General features: G+C 54.6%; 1 protein-coding gene and 1 pseudogene across 2 annotated transcripts; one reads left to right on the top strand and one right to left on the bottom strand.

Moving 5' to 3' along the window:
- Positions 1-5,673: 5,673 nt before the first annotated feature.
- Positions 5,674-13,789, bottom strand: Abhd17a (abhydrolase domain containing 17A). Of its 2 annotated transcripts, XM_013505273.1 has the most exons (6): positions 13,619-13,789; positions 9,890-10,125; positions 9,573-9,673; positions 8,359-8,553; positions 6,255-6,434; positions 5,674-6,114 (listed from the first exon to the last, which is right to left on the bottom strand). In XM_013505273.1, exons 2-6 carry the CDS (start codon positions 9,902-9,904, stop codon positions 5,889-5,891), a joined length of 717 nt encoding a protein of 238 aa, XP_013360727.1. In that variant the 5' UTR covers positions 9,905-10,125; positions 13,619-13,789; the 3' UTR covers positions 5,674-5,888. The 2 variants fall into 2 exon arrangements, with proteins under 2 accessions (XP_013360727.1, XP_005406001.1); XM_005405944.2 differs by having other exon boundaries at positions 9,573-10,125.
- Positions 13,790-17,713: 3,924 nt separating this feature from the next.
- On the top strand, positions 17,714-19,134 carry LOC102024697 (annotated as a pseudogene).
- The last annotated feature ends 1,472 nt before the right edge of the window (positions 19,135-20,606 follow it).

The following is a 20,606-nucleotide window of genomic DNA, read 5'->3' as shown; positions in this document are numbered from 1 at the left end:
TTTTTTTTTTTTTCCAGCACTGAGGCTTGAACCCAAGGCCACTGCGCTGTGCTACGTCCCCAGCCCTCTTTATTTTTTGAGACAGGGTCTCATTAACTCACTAAATTGCACTGGCCAGTTTGCAGTCCTCCTGCCTCAGACGCCAAGAGTGCTGGGAAAACGGGAGTGCACCACCATGCCCAGCCGAGCTTTTTCTTTTGAGGCCAGTGGGGACACAGCAGCTTGACCCAAATGGGAAGGAGGATCAGGGACTCAGTGGGGAGCCCTGGGCTTGCTGGATAGGTGGTGCTTGTGCCGAGGCAGCTCTGTCTGTCCCTACTACCCACCTGGGTCAGGTCTTGTCCCCTTGGGACTCTGGGTACCATATCACATGGGGGCCACAGGGCCCACACACTGGAGGGACTAGGAACACAGAGCTACTGTCTGTTCTAGCTGCCCAGGTCTGAGGCTCCCTAGGTAAAGTGACAAGGGCAGGGTCCAGGCCAGGACACCACTACTGCAGCTACAGTGATGCAAAGTGTGTGTATGTCCTGGAGACGACAATGTCACACTGGAAGTCACTTCTCCTGGCACCTGGCCGAGGCCATGCCACACAGCATGGGGCACTGCCTCAGGGGACAGATGCCGGGGTGGAAAGAGCTCACGCCCAGGGGCAGTCCCTGCGGAAGGACCCCCGAGCACACTGCATCTGTGAGCGCTGCCAAGGAGCAGCATGGAGTTCTCACCTGGGACCCCAAAACCATGGTGGGTGCCCTGGTGGGACCACCAGGTAAGAGAGGGAGATCCAGATCCTCTTTATCAGAGTCTAGAGGAAGGCCCGATTCAGGGATTATGGCTATCAACTATGAATTTGAAAAAGCCAGTTTTGAGCCTGGCGTGGCAGCACAGGTCCACCATCCCAGCACCTGGAAGGCTGAGGCAGGAGGACCACCATGAATGAGTTCAAGGCCAGCCTGGCCTTCATGAGTTCCTGTCTCAAAAAAATAAAATGCCTTTCATTGCAATTGCATCTATAAATCAAAGCACCCCCTCCATATTTTCCTTTTTTTTTTTTTTCCAGACAGGGTCTCAGTATGCAGCCCAGGATGGCCTCAAACTCACAATGGTCCTCCTGCCTCAGCCTCCCGAGAGCTGGGATTAGAGGCCAGAGCTGGGATTAGAGGTGTGCACCACCACGCCCAGCTTGTTTTTTTTGAGACAGGGTCTCACTATATAGTCCAGGCTGGCCTTGGACTCACTATGTTGCCCAGGCTGACTTTAAACTCCCAAGGATGCTCCTGCCTCAGCCTTCTAAGTGCTAGGATTACCAGTGTCCACCACTATGCCCAGCTAATCCCCATTTTTTCAACAAAAAAGACCAGGGATGGGGAAAGAGATGAAGTTTCTTTTCTTTTTTTTTTTGGTTTGGTTTTTTTTTTTTTTACGGTACCAGGAATCAAACTCACGACCTTGCGCTTGCCAGGCAGGCGCTGTGCCACTGAGCTAAAGCCCCAGCCCTGAGATGAAGTTTCTTGATTGTCAGGAAAAAAAGAGTCGAGTCAGGCATGGTAGCATGCATGAAATCCCAGCACTTGGGAGGCTGAGACAGGAAGATCACAAGCCTGGTCTACATAGTAAATTCAAGGCCAGTTTAAACTACAGGTGATGGAGGCTGGGGATATAGCTCAGTGGCATAAGCGCCTGCCTGGCAAGTGCAAGGTCCTGAGTTTGATTCTCGGTACCAAAAACAAAAAACAAAAATAAACTACAGGTGAGCTGGGCATGGTGGCACATGCCTGTAATCCCTGCCTGTAATCCCAGCACTTGGGAGGCTGAGGCAGTAGGATCATTGTGAGTTCGACTACAAAGTGATCTTGGAATCCCTTTAAGGACTTCTCTAGGTAATACATTATGTTAATTTTGGAGAACTATGTTATCTCCAGGAAGGCCTTCACCTCAGGAGTGAGATGCCTGCAGCTACAGTGTTCTTTTAGTTAATTGGGGTTGGAGCCAAAGGTCCTCAGCAGTGGTCTTGTCTTGTCCTTTGAGGCCTTATGGCATCACCTACCATTATAGGCCTCAGTAGGGACCTGTAGTAGATTGACAACTGGTGGTCAACTTGTAACCCCCAAAGGAACTGAGTAGGTGTGGTGCTGGTGTGGGAGGCCCACCTGAGGACTATTGCCAGCAGCCTAAGAGGCAGACCTGGGGAAGCTGATGGGAACTGGTGGAAGCTGTAAGGAGCTGCTGGTTCTGTTGGAGGAGCTCGTCATGCTGGCTTTCCTGATGAACTTGGTTGTTTTCATCCCCCTAAGAGCTCGGGACCTTTTTGGCACTGAGAATAGTTTCCGTTCACTTGGAGGGAGCTCTGGTCCTCACTCTGAGCATCGCTTCCTGGCTCCAGAAGGGAAGATGGTGCACTGCCAGTCTCTTGGGAGAAGCTTGCTGTGTTGGCTTTCCTAATGGGAATTCAGCTGTCTTCACCATCGGAGCAGCTCAGGACCTCAGTGATGCAGAGGATGGCTGTAGTACATTTCGGGGGAGCTCTGGTTCTTACTTTACTCATTGCTTCCTGGCTCCAGTGCAGATCCCTCAGCCTGCTAGCATAGATCCTTCATCCTGATGGCACAGACCTTCTAGATTTCACCGCTGACCTTTGGGCCTTCCCAGCGCAGATCCCTACAAAGTGATCTTAAGGCCAGCCTGAACTACACAGTGAGATCCTGTCTCAAAAAGCCAATAAATAAATAAATAAATAAACTACAAGTGAGGGCCAGGGATATAGCTCACTGTCATAAGCGCCTGCCTGGCAAGCACAAGGTCCTGAGTTCAGTTCCCAGTACCGGAAAAAAAAAAAAAAACTACAGGTGACACGCTGTCTCAAAAAAAAAGGATAAGCCAGGCATGGTGGTGCAAAACTGCAATCCTAGCACTTGGAAGGCTGAGGCAGGAGGATCAATGTGAGTTCCTGGGGGCTGGGGATTTAGCTCAGCGGCAAAGCGCCTGCCTGGCAAGCGCAACGTTGTGAGTTCGGTTCCCGGTACCGGAGAAAAACCAAAACCAAAAAAAAAAAAAAAAAAAATGTGAGTTCCTGGGCTACATAGTGAGTTCAAGACCACCCTGAACTACACAGAGAGACAGCAAGACTGTCTCAAAAAAACCCAAAAAATAAAAACGTCTACCACTGGCTGGGGGGGGGGGTGCTCAGTGGTAAAGCATGTACTTTGCATGTGTGAGGCCCTAGGTTTCATCCCCAGCATCACATAAATAAAAATTAAAAAATTAAAAAGTCAACCTAGTATCATTCCTTATTATGGAAAGACTGCAAAGAACCTACATTTCTACTAACAAGAAACAGGATGAGCTGAGCGTGGTGGCGCACACCTATAATCCTAGCACTCGGGAGGCTGAGGCAGGAGGATCACTGTAAATTTGAGACCACCCTGGGCTGCTGCAAAGTGAGCTCAAGGCCAGCCTAAACTGCAAGAGACCCTGTCTTTAAAAAAAAAAAAAAAAATAGGATGAATGAATTATAGCACTAATAAAATACTGTGCAGCCAGCTGGGTGTGGTGGCTCACACCTGTCATCCAAGCACTCTGGGAGGCTGAGGCAGGAGGATGCCAAGTTTGAGTCCAGCATGTGCAACTCAGGGATTTAGTGAGACCCTGTCTCAAAAATAAAAAGAGCTGTTGGTGTGATTCAGCGTGAAGGCCATCCTCAGTAACACACGCGCACAATACTTTTCAGCCATTAAAACAAAATGAGAACTGGGCGTGGTGGCGCACACCTGTACTCCCAGCACTCAGGAGGCTGAGGCAGGAGAATTGTTGCGAGTTTGAGACCAGCCTGAGTTACAAAGTGAGCTCAAGGCCAGCGAGACCCTGTCTCAAAAAGATAAAAAAAGAGTCCACTCTATGTACATACTTTGTATGTCAAAACAGCCCTTAGAGGGGCTAGGGATGTAGCTCAGCGGCACAGCGCCTGCCTGGCAAGCTTGAGGTGGTGAGTTTGATTCCCGGTACCGGAAACAAAACAAAACAAAACAAAACAAAACCCAGCTCTGAGAAATGGTTGGCCTTTTGTAGGGCCATCTATGGATAGGTGTGCATGGAGTTTTCCTTATGGGCACTTAGGAAATTGGTTTATCCCCACTTAGCAGCAAACTGGGCTTTGGAGGTCAGAAATGCGAAACCCCAGCCCCTGTACTGGGGATTGAACCCAGGGTCTATGCGCTGAGCTACATCTGCAGCCTTCTTTTAAAATTTATTTTGAGTCAGAGTCTGGCCCAGTCACTAAGTTACCAGGCTAAACTCAACCTTTCCATTCTCTTGCCTCAGCTTTCTGAACTGCTGGGATTACAGGTTTGTGACACCACATCTGGCTTGGGAAGGAACACTCTGAAATTACCACCAAATACTCCTTTCTGACTCCTCGAATTTTTTTACCGTGTACCTGAAAACCTTGCCTATTGTAAACAGCTGTTCTGACCTCGCAGCCCGAAAGCGGCCCAATCTCTGCTCACAGGCAAAACAGGTTCTAATGGTGGCAGAGACAACACTCTCAGTGACCAGGTCTAGACTAGGGGTCTCTGGGGGCACCCAGCTGGGGGACACGATGAGGGAAGGGAATCGAGATAGAAACACTGCAGCCAGCAACCTACAGGTAACAGACGCATCAGGTAACGGCAGCCACGATGGGGACACTGCACAAACGCTGCGGTCTGTGCAAAGGCACTGGGGCTGGCGAGAGCGGGGCGGGGGGGCGGCACGGACGCTCCCTAATTCACCAAGGCTTCCTTCCACAAGCTCCTGGCCTCACAAGTGACCCGGGACTCCAGCCGGCGGCCACACCGCGCGCTCGCCTTTTCGGTCAGACACGAGGACGGGGGCAGCGGAGCGAGTGCGGCAACAGGGCCGTGGTACGCGCCGAGGAAGCCACGGAAGCAGCCGGGGGCCGGCCGGGGAGGGTACCCGGCTGACTCTGAGCCGTCACCACTTACCGCCGACCCACCGCCTCCTCCACGGTCCGCCGGCCGCCTCCACTTCCGGGTTCGTGGCCGGCCTTTCCGCCTCAGCGCCCGCCCGCTCCGTACCCTCCAACTGGCCACGCCCCTCACGTTTCCTCCGCCCCAGACTGAAGCCCCACCCTCCCTTAAAGGGGCCACCACCTAGGGCTGGGCGAAGCTCAGGGCATCCTGACCTCATCATGGCCTAGGCTGGATGAGGATAGATCCTGTCCTACTCTAGAGCTCCTGCCACAGAAGCCGCAGAGCTCTCTGCGTACTGGGGCCTGGGGAGACCCGGTGACCATAACTCAAAGGCCCCAAGTCCTTGAGTGGGGGAAAGGCAAAACTGGGTGTTAGACAAAAGCCCTCCCACCTGCCACTACTCGCCGGCCGGCTTGCAGAGGGGTCAGCCTGGCCCCCTGGTCCGTGGAGCCCCGCACCTCAGGGTTCAGGATGGGCTCTGTGGTCCCCCCGTGCAGTAGGGGCCAGCGGCAGTGGGCAGGGCAGGAGGCAATCCCGCAGAGCAGCTCCCTGCCCAGGGCTGCACCCTCGAGACCTAATCTGCCAGTCTCCCCGGAATGCTGCCCCTCCACCCTTCTCCCATTCCCCCACCTCCACCTTTGCGGAGCAGCCAGACCCACCACCACTGGAGCTCACTGGGATCCGCAAGAACCACAGAAGAGGAGAGGAAGCCTAAAATCTTAAATCTTTAATTTTTCACCTCTCTTTGCTTCCAAAAGGAAGTGTAGCTCCATCGCCTGCATTGTCCATGGTCCCTGGGCCAAGGCAGGGTCCTAGATGGCCCAGAGGTCCACATGCAGCCCCCCGGGCCTCAGAGGGGCGAGTCCTCAGGCGGCCACCTTATTGCTGAGGCCCAGCGCAGTGCGGCGTCACTGGCCAATGCTAGGCGCGCTGGCTGGGCAGCTCCTGGGAGATGAAGCGGCGCAGCCGTTCCAGATACTGGCTGTAGAGCTCAATGTCGTTGTGCCCGGCGCCCTCCACCCACAGCGGCTCCACAGCCTTGGGACAGCGCTCGTACAGTGCCAGCCCGTGCGAGAAGTCTATCACCTCATCCTCAGTGCCATGGATGATGAGCACCGGCGACGTGATCTTGGACACCTTTTCAATGCTGGGGAGTGGGGCAGGTTAGGCATGGGGGTGCCTAGTCTAGGACTCCCAGAACACCCTACCCCACCCCCACCCTGGCGAGCATGCACAGCACCCTCCACCACCACCACCCCCCGCCCCACAGTGAGGCCCCACGCTCACTTGGGGAATGCATCGAAGCAGTAGGTCTTCTTGGTGTCAGGAAAGGCGACACGCATGCCCGAGGTGAGTGGCGAGTGCAGCACCACAGCGGCACACTCGTAGCGTGAGGCCAGGTCCACCGTGGGCACCGTGCCAATGCTCTGCCCGTACAGGATGATGCTGTCCGGGCTGATGCCGTACCTGGGAGCAGGTGGGAGTGGGTCGGAGTCAGCCCCACCTACTACATGGCTCTGCCCTCTGCTCATCTACAACACCTAGCTCCCAAGAAGACATCTGATGACTGCTGGGGTGCAGGGCAGGTCTGGCAATTCGCCTGCTCCTCCTGGTCACTCCTGTCCACCACACATACACGCAGAGAGAAACAAATGCACGCATGCACTGCACCAGAACAGACCGCAGGACTGGCTGCCTCACCGGCCCCCACTTCAGGCCAACCCTTCCCTACAGCCTGACCAGAAAGCCCCTCCCAGTGCACCTGGGAGGGGGCAGGGCGGTCTTCCTCTCCCGCCACCCCATACACCTTCAAATCCTGTGGCCATTTAGGCCCCTGTGTCACGGATGTTTCCACCCATTCTGGGTCTGTTCTGCCTCTCCTGTGCCCGATTAGGGGGTTGGCAGGACACTCTCGAGCAGCAGAGGCAGGGCTGTGGCAGGTGGATGCCTCTGCCGCCTCTTCTAAGCCCCTCCCTCCCCACAAGTGCTCAGGCCCTGGACCTGCCAGCACCATTCCCACCAGCAGCGGGCTGGTATGTAGCCCAGCTGCCAGGTTCCCTGATCCAGCACTGCGCTGGCTCCATGGCCCCCTTGCACCTTGTTCTCGACTCACAAGGGACCCACTGGCCCCCTACCCCTGCAGGATCCCACTGCTTTCCTCCTCCCAGCTCAGAAAATGATCCCAAGGGGCTGAACCCCTAGTGGACAGAGGATGAACATCTGGGTTTGACTTGGGCAGCCTCATGCCACCTGCTCATCCACGTAGAGTTCCCCACACTGGTTCCTGGTCCTTGGTCCAGACCCCTGGCTCCATGGCCACCACTCTGCTAAATGCTAGTGCCGCCCTACCCCAACTGCCACCTTGACTTCTGTGCCTGGATGTACCTGACCTGTCTGGTGGCACCCTCCTTCCCCAGGCTTCCAGAGACCCTGGCCCGGGACTTAGGCTCAGGACCCCAGGAGAACAGTTCTAGTGGCAGGACAGAGGGACAGAGCTTACAGCCCACATCCCGCCAACAGGGTACAATTCTACTTGTGCCCCAGGTAGTGGGGACAGGAGGGACTGTGCATGCCGAGGTCACGTGCACCTGCAGCAGAGCAGGAAGGCTGCTCAGACAGGTCCCCAGTAACAGGGCAGTGCCAGGGGACCAGGCCCCCAGGCCTCATCAAGACTGCGTGGCGCTTCACCATGGAGACCAGCACGTCTCCCCAGGGCAACTGACTTCCCAGTGCTGCACCTGGCCCCACAGGGTGGGTCAGACCTTCTGGCCAAGTGGGGCCGAGACAGGCATCCCTGAGCGGGCACTGAGAGATGCCACCTCCAGCAAGGCAGGGACTGGGCTGCCCTTGGCAAATGCTGGTCAGGGCACACAGCAAGTGTGCCACATGGACCAATGTGAAGGTGAACAGAGGTGCTGCCTAAGACCTGGTGACCAGAAAGGCAGGGACTAGACAGGGGACCCCATGGCTAAGGGTCTGGTGTCAACACTGGCCAACCATAGGACAGAACTCTCTGGCCCAGCTGAAGGCCCCACCTGCCCACTGCCCCATGGTCAAGCCGTATTCCACAGCCACATTCCTAGAACCTGGATTCAGTGGTCCAGCCCCAAGGGCCCTTCTCATCACCACCTCCCCAAGCTGGCAGACCCTCACTCCCTCGTGGACGGCCCCAGCTCAAGAACCCAAGACCAGCTGCCCTGACCCTAGGCTGGTCTGAAGACCCCTGACCCTATCTCAGCCACAAGGAAATGGGCATCCACACACCCACCCCATGCTGCCAGCACCCTCTAACCCAGCACAGAACCCAGTGTCAGCTTCCTCCTACCCCAAAGAAGCCCGGTCACCTCCCTAGGGGGCCCTGCAGCTGTCTCTGCCTCTCAGGTGGCCTTACCTGGTACGCAGGGCCTGCCAGGCAGCGTCAATGTCAGCATAGAGGTTCTTCTCGGAGGGCCGGCCTGAGCTGACGCCGTAGCCAGAGTAGTCATAGGAGAAGATGTTGCAGCTGAGGCGGGTGCCCAGGCCGATATAGAAGCTGCTCATCTGGCCCAGGTCCACAGCATTGCCATGTGAGAAAAGAACCGTGTACCTGGGGGCACAGGTCAGGGGACGGGAGCACAGGCCTGGCACAGGAGCTGTCCCAGGGCAGACGACTCAGGACAGTCCCTCCTGGCAGCCAGAGGCACCCGTTGCCTCACCCTCTCAAGAGGCCACACAGCCAGTGAAGGGTGTGGGGGGGGGGTCCTGGGGGGACAGGCACCTGGGTTTCTCCCACTGTGGTAGGCCTTCCCTCTGAAGGGGATACTGAGACACCGAGCTCAGCAAGCTGAAGCAGCCACCACCCCAACCCTGTGGGACTGTGGCCACCTCTGCTGCAGAAGGCCTCCTGCAGTGGCCTCAGCAGCCCAAGGTAGTTGGTGCTGCTTGGAGCCTCTGTGGAGCAGGAGCCAGTGGCACAGCTGTGACATCCCTGTATTCTCCAGGAAGAGACCCTTTACTGCTGTGAGATAGGGGATCCACCCCGACCCCAGCGAATGAATAAGGCTAATCCTACCCACAGGAGGCCTGTGGCCACCCCATGAGGCCTGCAGCGGGACTAGGCCCTGCCTGAGGTCAGCCCAAGGACAAGTACTGGGCTGGCCCTCCCCATGGCTGGTTTCCTGCAGCACCTGGAACCTGGCCGGAAGGTGACAGGCTGCCCTTAGGGTTCAGACCCTGCCTGGCAGAGAGGACCCCACCCACCTTGGGCTGGGCCAGGTTTGCAGCCCTAGGCAACAAGCCAGAGCAGTCAGCTGGGGTGACCTAAGGTGTCTCCTCCCCTGACCTCTATGCTCATTAGTAAGACGGGGTGCCGAGGAGGCTGCACACGGGAGGGGCCTGGGCATCTCCGCAGCAGCGGCAGCGGACAGTGGCCTACCCTTATCCGATCTGGGCAGCTACCTGATTAGCAAGATGAAGTGAGGGCGAGGACGGGCACCTCGCCATGCCAGCTACCTGACCTTTCCACCCCAGCTAGGGTCCTTCCGCAGCACCACCAGCAGCCCTACATGTGCCCCAGGTGGAAAGAGAAGTCCAAGAGCAGTGCCCCCACTCACCCCCGACTCTTACCTGGCCCCAGGCACGCAGCGCACGTACATGCAGGAGATGCGGTTGCCGCGGGCGCTTTTAGTCAGGAAGACCTCGATGGTGTCCAGCTCACGCTGACCATACTGGAAGTCAGCGCGCTCTGTCAGGTGGACCTTCCAGCGCCCTGGGGTACCCGCAGAGGCTCGCAGGGTCCCTGATGGGGCGGCCCCAGCCCCACCAGGCGCCGACTCCGGCTCAGGCAACAGCGAATAGGTGGGCTCAGGTGGCAGGAAGGCGAGCTTGGCAGCAATGCGGCCGGGGCACGGAGGGCAGCAGAAGAGGCAGCAGAGTTCACTCACCGACAGGCCATTCATGGCGGGCGGGCACCAGGCCCAGCACTGGGCCTCCTGTAGGGCACCCGCCAACAACGTGGCCCAGCCTCGCTTGGCAGGGGAGGTGTGGAGGTGCTCGGACACTCGGCCACCACCCTCAACAACAGCTCTGTTAGGAGGCTGTGGCCCAGCCCCATCGCAGTCCAAGCCGAGCCCCCAGGAGCCTTGCAGTCACGGGTCTCCATGGTGTGCCGTGGGAAACCCTGCGGGGACACAGGGCAGGTTCCTTCCAGGAAGCCTCGGCACAGGCCAAGCCCCGCCCACCGTGCCGGGTGGGGAGGATCCAAGTCCCGCCCATCCCCACAGCCCCATCTTGTCCCCTCCTGCCTAGACTGCAACATCCTGGGCCTCACGGGCCAGACCTACCCTAGACAGGAGGGCCCTCCGCAGTTTATACCTGAGCCTTTCCTCAGCCCAACCATCAGAGCACAGGACAGGGCCATCAGAGACCCAGCCACCCCAGCCTACTTTCCCTGCCTTGGGCCCAGTGAGACCGTGTTCCTCCCAGGCCTCTGTCCATACTGCTGTCCAGACCCTTGTTCTGACCCATCTCTGTGAGACCCTTCAGGGACTCATCGGCCACCTCCAGGAAGGGGCACAAGACTCAGACGCCAGGGACCTGAGCACATGGCCTTCTTCTGTAGCATGGCCCCACATGTCCACAGGGTGTCCAGAGACAGAGCTGCTGACAGCGGAAACACAACAAACAAAAGGCTCCGAAACAAAGGCAGGATACATCTTGGGCTGGGAAGGCCCCGCTGAGCCTGGACAATGGCTCTTCCCTGTGCTTGGGCCAGGCAGGGTCAGGCGAAGAGCCTGGGCCTGCTGCTCTGATGCTGCAGCCTGGGGCCTCCATGACCCTCCTGGGCTCAGTGTCCTCATCTACGAATATGGGTGCCACTTGCCTTGGGGAGCAAATGAGAGGGGAGTGAAATGGGGGATGAGGGGCCTGGCTCAGGAAAGGAACTTAGACGTTCCTCCTTTCTGCAAGACATGCAAGAAAAACCCAAAAAAAGCCATTTACCCAGGTGTAGTGGTGTGTGGTGGCGCACACCTATGATTCCAGCACTCTGAGGCTGAGGCAGGAGGATCGATATGAGTTCAAGGCCAGCCTAAGCTACACAGTGACTGTACGTCCAGCCTGAACTACACAGCAAGACCGTCTCAAAAAACAGACCAAAAAATACCTGTACCACACTGTGACATGTGTTAAGTGGACCACAGTTAAGTGGCCAGAGCCACTACCATTGTAAAGGAAGCTGCCAACTGCACAGGCATAAAGAAAACAAGGAGGTCTCAGAAAAACCTATCTGCGGACCATACTTTCCCTTGTGGACAGGAGCAGAGAACACCCAGGCTCACATAGCTTCGGGTCACAGCACTGGAGAATCTGCCATGGGACAGAGGCCCCCACAGCTACAGCTCTACAGATATGCACCCTCCAGACCTCAAATGTGAGGCTCAGGGATGGAGAGACACACCCCAGCCCCCAAGATCCAGGAGCACACAGGGAAGAGCACTGTGAAAGCCAGGACAGGGGTAGGTATGGAGCGGAAACTCCCATGTAGGTTGCAGATCTCATGTACAGGACTTTTTCAGAAAGGGGGAGTCTATGATGCTAGCCCTCAAAGGTGGCCCTGCCCCCCAGGGGACTGGGCAATGTCTGGCAACATTTGCGATTGTTACAATTGAGGGCATGGAATATGAGAAGGATGCTTCCTTCTCTGTACCCTATAATGTCCACAACATCCCAACAGACAATGACCTGGCCCGAAATATCTATAGTGTCATGTTTGAGAAATGTCAGCTTCAAAATATTCCCAAAGAAGCCAGATCCAGCGGTACACGCCTGTAAGCCCAGGACTCAGGAGGCTGAGGCAGGGGGATCATTTTAAGTTTATGGCCAGCCTAGGCTACATAGTGAACTCAAGGGCAGGCTGAACTACATAGTGAGATCCTGTCTCAAAAACAAACACACACCCGCACACAAACTCAAAACAAAATACTCCCAAAGGGATCCGGGGCCCAATAGGTAAGTCTGTATTGCGGCTGGGTGGCTAGTGGCATCTGTGGTCTGGATGGGAAGGCCTGGCTGAGCACCAAGGGGAAGATAGGAGGCTCCTGACTCCCTGGAGAATGACAAAGTTGGACAAAGCCCCATGTCAAAAACTAGAAACACGGGTGTCATCCCTGACACCCCCTCCACCCTCCAGGTCCAATCCAATCCATGCCCGGGCCTGCTGCTGGCTCTACCTGTTTGCCACCACCTGGTCCCTGCCTCTGTAACCTTTCCCTGGCCTGCAGCCACAGCCTCCTTCCTTGGGCTTCACTCCTCAGCAAGCATCACCCCACTCCAGACATTCTACCCAGCTCATCCCATCATCCCGCCACCTCCCATGGACGGTGTCCCTGTGGCCTCCCACTACTCCCTGAAGATCCCGTCCCTCACCACAGCCTGCCAGGCCTACAGCCAGGCTCAACCAACCTCTTGGCCTCACACAACTCCTTCCTCCCTCTGGGCTGCCTCAGTGGCCCTGTTGAGATCCTCTCCCCTACCTTGCTGGTCCACTCTTGCCCATCCTACCCCCAATCGGACCTCACTCCCCTCAACACCTCTCCCACAATCTCACGGTTCCCCCGGAGGATATATGTGTTTCATGGAATCCCCACCCCTGAACTACAACGCCACATGAGCAGCAGCACCCATAGGTATGTGCTTTAGCACAATAACTGGTTGCTGAACAGATGGGTAAGGGGATGAGAAGAGCAGAAGCTGCGGTCGGTCAGGGCATCCTCCCTGGGACCTCCCACATGTCACTGAGGTCCCAGTGGGAAGCACACACCGGGACAGCTCTTTCACTGGGCACTCACCCTGGACCCAGAACCCAAACAACTGCAACCACAAGTCCACAACTCCGCAGTCCTCGGCCAGGTCCCAGTGGGCACCGATATTAAAAGGACCAAGAACCAGCCGAAAACATTCTCAGCGACCTACATAGGACTGCCAGCCATAGCACCTCACCCAGCCAGTCAAGCTGCCTGCAGGAAGATACATAGAAAGTGGCCAGGTGGCAGCGAGTTCCAGGAACTGCAGGCTCCAGGCTAGGACAGAGTGTAGCAGAAAGAAGGGTCGCAGAGGGAGCCAGGGCCATGAGCCCAGCTGCGGAGTAGGGACTTCACTCTGGAGGAAGTTTGGAGCCACAGAGGAACCCCGGGCTTCTGTGGAAACCACAGGTGAGGGGCCGTGGACTGAACCCCTGGCTGCACCTGGAGAACCGCTGGAGCGGGGAGGTCTGCTCGGGGGTCCCACTGGCAGGAAGAGGCCTGACGATGGCAGTGGAGACATGCGACGGGAAATCCCAGTTCAGGGGGTGGGGGCAGGATCCGGAGCAGGAGTAGAGTCCGCGGCCCGACAGGGCACTCCCTATGGCGGGGCCCGCCTCCCCAGGTAAGTGGGTGATTGCTCCATGCCGAGGGCTGGGTGGACAGTGGACAGGGCTTCACCCGGGTCCGCAACGCTGGCCCGCGGTCTGCACCCCAGGTCCGGGATCTCCAGACAGGACCCACAACCGCCCGGGAGTGCGGCGGTCTCGGGAGCGTCAGATCCGACTGCCCCAGCCGCGCGGCCTGGCCAAGCTCTCCAAACGGCCAAGGCCCGGACGCAGGGCGTCCCGTCCGCCCCTGCCCTGCACTCACCTCCCCAGCCCGCGCCCCCCGGCCCCGGGGCCGCGCTCCATGGCTTCCGTCAGCCCGCCCTAGCGTCCGTCCGTCCCTGGGCGTCCCGGCCCAGCCTCCTGCGCTGCTGCTACAGCCGCTGCCTCTCCCCTGCGGGCGGAAGTGAGCCTCGCGCTTGGTACCGCCCCGGAAGTGACGCGCCGAGGGAGCGGGGGCCGAGACCCACAGCCTCCGGTGGCAGGAGGGGCGGGGCTAGGCCTGGGGCGGGGCCTAGGGCAGGTCCCCAGACTATCTAGTCCATTCATTGGGTCTTTTTTGATTTGGGGGATTGTTTTGCTGTTTTTTCTTTTGTTACTTTATTATTTTCTCTCTTTTTCTTTTTTTCAGAGTCTTTTCACTGAACTACATCGCTAGCCTTTTTTACATTTATGTTGAGATATCAAAATCGCTAAATTGCCCAAGCCGGGCTCGAATTTGTGATTTTCCTGCCTCAGCCAGCCTCCCAGTCTGCTGGGATTACAGACATAAACCACCATGCCCGGCTATATCTTTTATTACTTTTTGCTTTGTTTTGTTGTTTTGCCTTTTTTTTTTGTTTGTTTGTTTTCCGGTACCGGAAATTGAACTCACGACCTTGCGCTTGCCAGGCGGTCGCTGTGCTGCTGAGCTAAAGCCCCAGCCCCGTTTTGCCTTTTTTTATGCGGGTTGTTTGGTTTTGTTTTCTTTTGTTTTGTTTTTTGAGATAGGGTCTCGCTATGTAGATCAGGCTGACCCCCAACTCTCAGCGATCCTCCTGCCTCAACTTTCCCAGTGCTGGGATTACGGTGAGCGCCACCACATCTGGCCTCTTTTTGTTGGTGGTGGTGGGTTTTTTTAGACAGATTTACACTATGTATTTCAGGCTGGCCTTGAACTCACTATATAGCCCAGACTGGCTTTACGCTCACCACAATCCACATATCCCAGCCTCTCAAATTCTGGGATTACAGTGTCCACCATGCCTGGCAACATTATTTTTTTTAATTGCCAAATTAGGACACAGGAGCTACCTGTCTGGTTTTTTTTGTTTTTTTTTTTTTTAATGTCTTTTTTGAGACAGGGTCTCACTGTGCAGTTCAGGCCAGCCTTGAGCTCACTTTGTAGCCCAGGTTGGTCTCGAACTCGAAAGGATCCTCCTGCCTCAGCCTCCCGAGTGCTGGGATTACAGGCGTGTGCCATCAGGCCCGGCTCTCACCTGTAGTTTAAACTGGCCTTGAACTCACTATGTAGACCAGGCTTGTGATCCTCCTGTCTCAGCCTCCAAGTGCTGGAATTACAGGGGTGTGCCACCACACCTGGCCTTAATTATTGTTTGTTTGTTTGGCTTGGTTTAGTTTTTGAGACAAGGTCTAACTATGTAGATCAGGCTGGCTTTGAACTCTATATAACCCAAGCTGGCTCAAACTTGCAGGAATTCTCTTGCCTCAGCCTTCTGAGAGCTAAAATTACCTGGTTTATGTTTTATTTTAAGATAAGATCTTGCCGGGCATGGTGGCACATGCCTGTAATCGCAGCACTCTCGGGAGGCTGAGGCAGGAGGATTGTTGCGACTTCGAGACCAGCCTGGACTACAAAGTGAGCTTAAGGCCAGCCTGAACAGCATAGTGAGACCTTGTCTCAAAAAGACAAAAAATAAATAAATAAAAAATAAGGTAACATCTTGCTAAATCACCCAGGCAGGACACAAATTTGTGACCCTCCCCTCTCAGTTTCCCTCAGCACTGGGATCACAGTTACAGTTGTGAACCACATGTGCCACAGATTTGTGTATGTGTGTGTGTTGTGCTGGGATTGAACCTAGGACTCTGTGTGTGAAAGGCCGGAGCTCTACCACTCAGCCACATCCCCGGCCCCTATTTTTGTATTTTTAAAATAGTGCATTAAATATTATTAATCCTGACAGCTGAAATTTTGGGAATTCCTTAAATTTGGTACCTGAGACGAGCACCAGGCCCTGCCAGGCCTGCACCCCAAAGTGGTGCCTCTCTTCCAGCAGCTCCAGTCTTTTCCAGCTCTAAACCCTGCCACACCCTGCAGGTAGCTGGAGCCTTCCTGTCCCCAGCACTAATCTCAAGCCCCGCCTCCTGCAGATAATCTCCAGGCATGGGGATCACAGGTTGATCAGCCCCACCCTCCCAGCTATATTCCTGGAAATCAGGAATGAGCAGCTGGAGAAGATCGGGGCTCAGGAATTCAGACTCTCCCGGGGTGGATTTGGGCCATTTTGTGGCTCCCCGGGGTGTTTCCCATCCCTGGCCCCCAGCTCTGGCTGCCCTGTCCAGGAATTCTTGCTATCTCCCTGAGCTAAAGGGGGAGCTGCCTAGAAGCTCCCCCTGTCTGCTGGCCAAAACTGGAGATTAAAAATAGAGCCTTCTTTAAGCTACATCCCCAGCCCCATTTTCTATTTTTTAATCAGGACAAGGGCTTGCTAAACTGCCCAAACTGGGCTCAGATTTGCAGTCTTTCTGCCTCAGCCTCCCACAGTGCTGGGATTACAGGCTTTAATACCCAAGCAGCTCCGCTGTGCCCCTTGAGGTTCCCTGGAGTTAACAGTCTTCCCAGGTGCAAAGGTCAGAACAGTTCCTCCCGGACTTCCTTGAGCACCAGGACAGGAGGAGGCCCGTCCTTCAGCTGCGTTTTTTTCTCCACCCACTCTCACCCAGAGCTAGGAGGAGCCAAGACTGGACACACCAGAAAGCCCAGCTCTACCTGCAGTAATTAATTTGCTCACCAGGAGGAACACAGGGAGCCACTAGGAAGGGCAGGAGCCTAGAAGGTGGCTAGAAGGTAAGGTTCTATTTCCCAGCCAAATGGTGCCTCTTCAGGGTGCTCCGTAAAAGCTAAAGCCTCCACAGAAAACCTCCAATGTGGCAGAAAGATGACCAGCATTTTTCTTCCCTAAATATCCTGTGAGAGCCAGGCCTGGTGACATATGCTTGTCCTCTCAGCATTCTGGGAAGCTAAGGCAGGAAGATCACAAGTTCCAGTCCAACCTGGGCAACTTAGCAAGACCCTGTGTGAAAATAAAAAATAAAAAGTGTTGGGGGTGTAGCTCTGCACAGAGGCCCTGGGCTCAATCCATTGTCTTAAAAACAAAACAAAACCCAAAACCTTGATGTAGATGCTGGATATGGTGGCACATGTTTTGATCACAGTACAGGGGAGGCTGAGGCAGAAGGATTGCCAGGAGTTTGAGGCCAGCCCAGGTTACAAAACAAGACCTGTCTCAAAAAACAAAACAAACAAAACAAAAAAAACAGAAACAAAACAATAACAAAATACAAGGGCCGGGGGTGTAGCTCAGCGGTGCAGCCGCAGCACCTGCCTGGCAAGCACAAGGCCAAATTTGATTCCCAGTACCAACGACCCCCCAACCCCCCACCCCCGCACATCACAAAGCAACAGGGCCAAGCAGCTATGGACAGGAACACGAGAAACTGGAGCCAAAAGAAACCGACCTGTCTAGAAATTGGTTATGTCAGGGTTGTTCTCTCAGAGAGGGGCAGCTGACTACCCAGGCTAGGAATGTGTTTTAGGACTAGATTAGCAGGCCACTAAGGGGATCCACCCTGGGCAGTATACAGGTGTGGAGGCCACAAGGTCCAGAGAGGCCTGGGACAGGAAAAGGAGAGGAAAGGTAAACCATCACTGTCTCTGTCTCTGTCTCTCTCTGGGCTGGAACTTCCAGTCCCTACTTTGGGATACTGTTGGTGATCCTGGTCCTTAGGTCTTCAGACTCAGACCCTGACATACACTATCAGTCCCCAGTTCTCCTTTGACTCCACTGAACTGCGCCATTTTTTCTGCTGATTTCTAGCTTGCCCTGGGCAAACCTGGGTGCCCCAGCCTTTGTGATCACGTGGGTCCATTCCCATGATTCATCTTTTTTTATATATCTCTAGCTCTTTGATGTTTCTGTTTCACTAACATCCCTGACCTAGTTCAAAATCCAAAAGGTTGCAGGGCGTGCTGGCGCATGCCTATCATCCCAGCACTCAGGAGGCTGAGGCAGGAGGATCCTCAGGAGTTCAAGGCCAGCCTGAATAGCAAGACCCTCTCTCAATTAAAAAATATCAGGCGCACCAGATATTTAGTAGTGGTTGTGGAGTGGAAGGTGGCAGTAGTCATGGCGACGTGTGAGCAGGTTGGGGAAGAACACGGGTACAATCCTGAGAACCTGGCCACCCTGGAGCTGTGTGGAGACGCGAGTGGAGGAGAATACCTATGATCCGGAAGGTGCCCTGGCTGTCCTGAGTTTGTACCAGTTCCACCCAGCCTTCTTTCATACCATGGTCACCCCCCAGATCCTGCTGAAGGCCCTCACCAACCTGCTCCCCACCGAGCTCACCCCGTGCAAGTGCATGATCAACCAGGCGCATGGAGAAGGGTGGGCTATTGGACAGATTTCGTACCTTGGGGACTCCCTAGAGACCTGCCACTTTCAGGCCTTCTGGCAAGCCCAGGATGAGAACATGGACCTCCTGGAAGGTATAACTAGCTTCAAAGACTCCCGCCCGAAAATCTATCTGCCACGCTGCTGGCTGTTGGCCGGAATGGTCAGGGATCTGCCAGACAGCCAGCTTAAGGTGCGGCTGAGCAAATACGGCCCCGGAGTGTGGGCCAGCCGGCAGATCTTTATGTGCCGCCAGGAAGAGAGCAGTAAGCCAAGACGTTGTGGAGAAGGTCCACTCTAACAGCATGCGCAGCATCATGGCCTCCTCTCAGTAACTGCAAACCTTTGATAAAGATTTGTTGGGAGCAAACCCTTCGGAGCTACTCCTATTCCCCATTCCTCCCCCACCCCAATTTTCCTACTCCTAACCTCCATCATGCCTTAGAATTCATTCCTCAACTTTGGGGAACACCAACTCTGACATCTAGCATTTCCCCGATGTCATCTTGGAGGCCCCTCCAAGGCACTGGGAGGGAAAGGCTGCCAAACTCCAGGTGGTTATGCAGATGGAACTGCTGTGGAAACAGGCCGCCAGCCTTTTTCAGATGGCGCGAGGAACCGTGCATGCACTCCCCGAGAGGCAGAGGAAGCCTTTACTTGGCCAGCCCGGCTCAGAGCAGCTCATGCTTTGTAACTTCCGAGCCCAGGAGACAGTGTTACAAAGGTTTTTATAAAGTTGGGGATGGGGGATGAGCTCAGATAGGCAGTTACTCAAAAATAACAGATTTATAACGTTAGCCAGGGCTCAGCCTCAGTCAGGTAGGAAGTTTAGCCAAGGCGAGGGAGGTGGGGACGGGTGCCAGTTATCGAGTGAAGTCCCAGTACGGGAGGGAAAGGCAAGCTCCTGGGCCTGCAGGTTAGAGAGCTGTGAACCCGCCCTGTCGTAAGGAAGTGTAGCCCAGTGGGAGGGAGCAGGAATGTGCCCAGCAGAGGGCTGAGGATCGCCCTTTATATGGGTCAGGGATAGAGCTCAGCAAGTGCAAGGTTCTGAGTTTGATTCCCAGTACCAGAAAAAGAAAAAAAGTACCATCTTTTCTTCAATAGATTATCGACCAAAGTTAATAATGCTATTCACAGGCTGGGGATATAGCTCAGCGGCACAGCGCCTGCCTGGCAAGCAAAAGGTCCTAAGTTCGATTCCTGGTGCCAAAAATAATAATAATAATGTCACCCAAAAAGAAAAATAATGTCACCCATGTGTCATTGCTACCATCAGATCAATATTGCCTAAGTGACTACACTTGCAATCTTATTGGTTAATCATAATTTTGGCCCATGTTGTATCCACCTCATGATTTTGCTCTGTAAAACTTCTTTTGAGGAGTAGGCTCGTTGGCAACCCATTCGAACCCCTCCTGTCTCTCAGGAGCTATTCCTCCTCCCCATTCTTTTCTCCAATAAATTTTCCTACTCCTGAAAAAAAAAAACCTACTGGCTCAGGAAAAAAAATCCAAAGGTTGCTCATGAAAAGATTCTGCCAGCTGGGTGTGGTGCACACCTCTAATGCCAGTACCACATGAAAGTGAGGGAGGAGTATTACAAATCTGAGCCCAACCTTGCCTATTTATTTAGTTACTTTTATCTATTTGAGACAAAGTCTTGCTATACATTTCAGGCTGGCCTCAAGCTCACAGTGATCCTCCTGTCTCAGCCTCCTGTCTCATGTCTGCTGAGATGACAGGCATGTGCCTGGCAAGCCTGAACAATTTTTTTTTTTTTTTTTTTTTTTTGAGACAAGGTCTCGTTGTGCAGTTCAGGCTGGGCTGAGCTCACTTTGTAGCCCAGGTTGGTCTCAAACTCCCAAGGATCCTCCTGCCTCAGCCTCCCTAGTGCTGGGATTACAGGCGTGCACCACCACGCCCGGCTAAGCCTGAACAATTTAGTGAGGAGACACTGTCTCAAAATAAAAATATGGAAGGGTGGGGATGAAGCCCAGTGTGAAGGCCCAGGTGGGACATTCCCCACCGAGGGCAGGAACCTGTGGGGGAGATTTCTGGAAGATTCCACCCTGCTGCACAGGAAATACTCATCTCCTTTGTACAAAACCCCACTACATTAGAACAGGCAAGCTGATGCCAGGGCCAGAGCTTACAAAGACTGTTTGCTATTCTTCATGATTTGATGTGGGTTCTGGGTTTGTTTTGGTTTTGCTTTGCAGAAGGCGTTTTTCACTTGTTATGATCACCCTGGAGCTCAAAAATAGCTGGATCGATCAAAGAAGGTTGATTTTTCTTCCTTTTTTTTTTTTTTTTTTCTGAAGAAAAAGTACTAGGACTAGATCTCAGGGCCTCTACACTGAGCTCCATCCCCAGCCCTTTTTATTTTTTATTTTGTGACAGGGTCTTCTTGCTAAATCACTAAGTTGCCCAGGCTGGGCTTGAATTTTGAGCCTCCTGCTTCAGCCTCCCAGAGTGATGGGACCACAGATGTGTGCCTTATTTTTGTTTGGGTTTTTTTTTTTTTTTTTTTTTTTTTTGAGACAGGGTGTCACTATGCAGTTCAGGCTGGCCTTGAATT

The sequence above is a fragment of the Chinchilla lanigera genome, unplaced genomic scaffold (assembly GCF_000276665.1).
Source record: "Chinchilla lanigera isolate Chin_1 unplaced genomic scaffold, ChiLan1.0 scaffold00094, whole genome shotgun sequence".
Classification (NCBI taxonomy): domain Eukaryota; kingdom Metazoa; phylum Chordata; class Mammalia; order Rodentia; family Chinchillidae; genus Chinchilla; species Chinchilla lanigera.
This window is presented reverse-complemented; position numbering and strand designations above follow the sequence as displayed.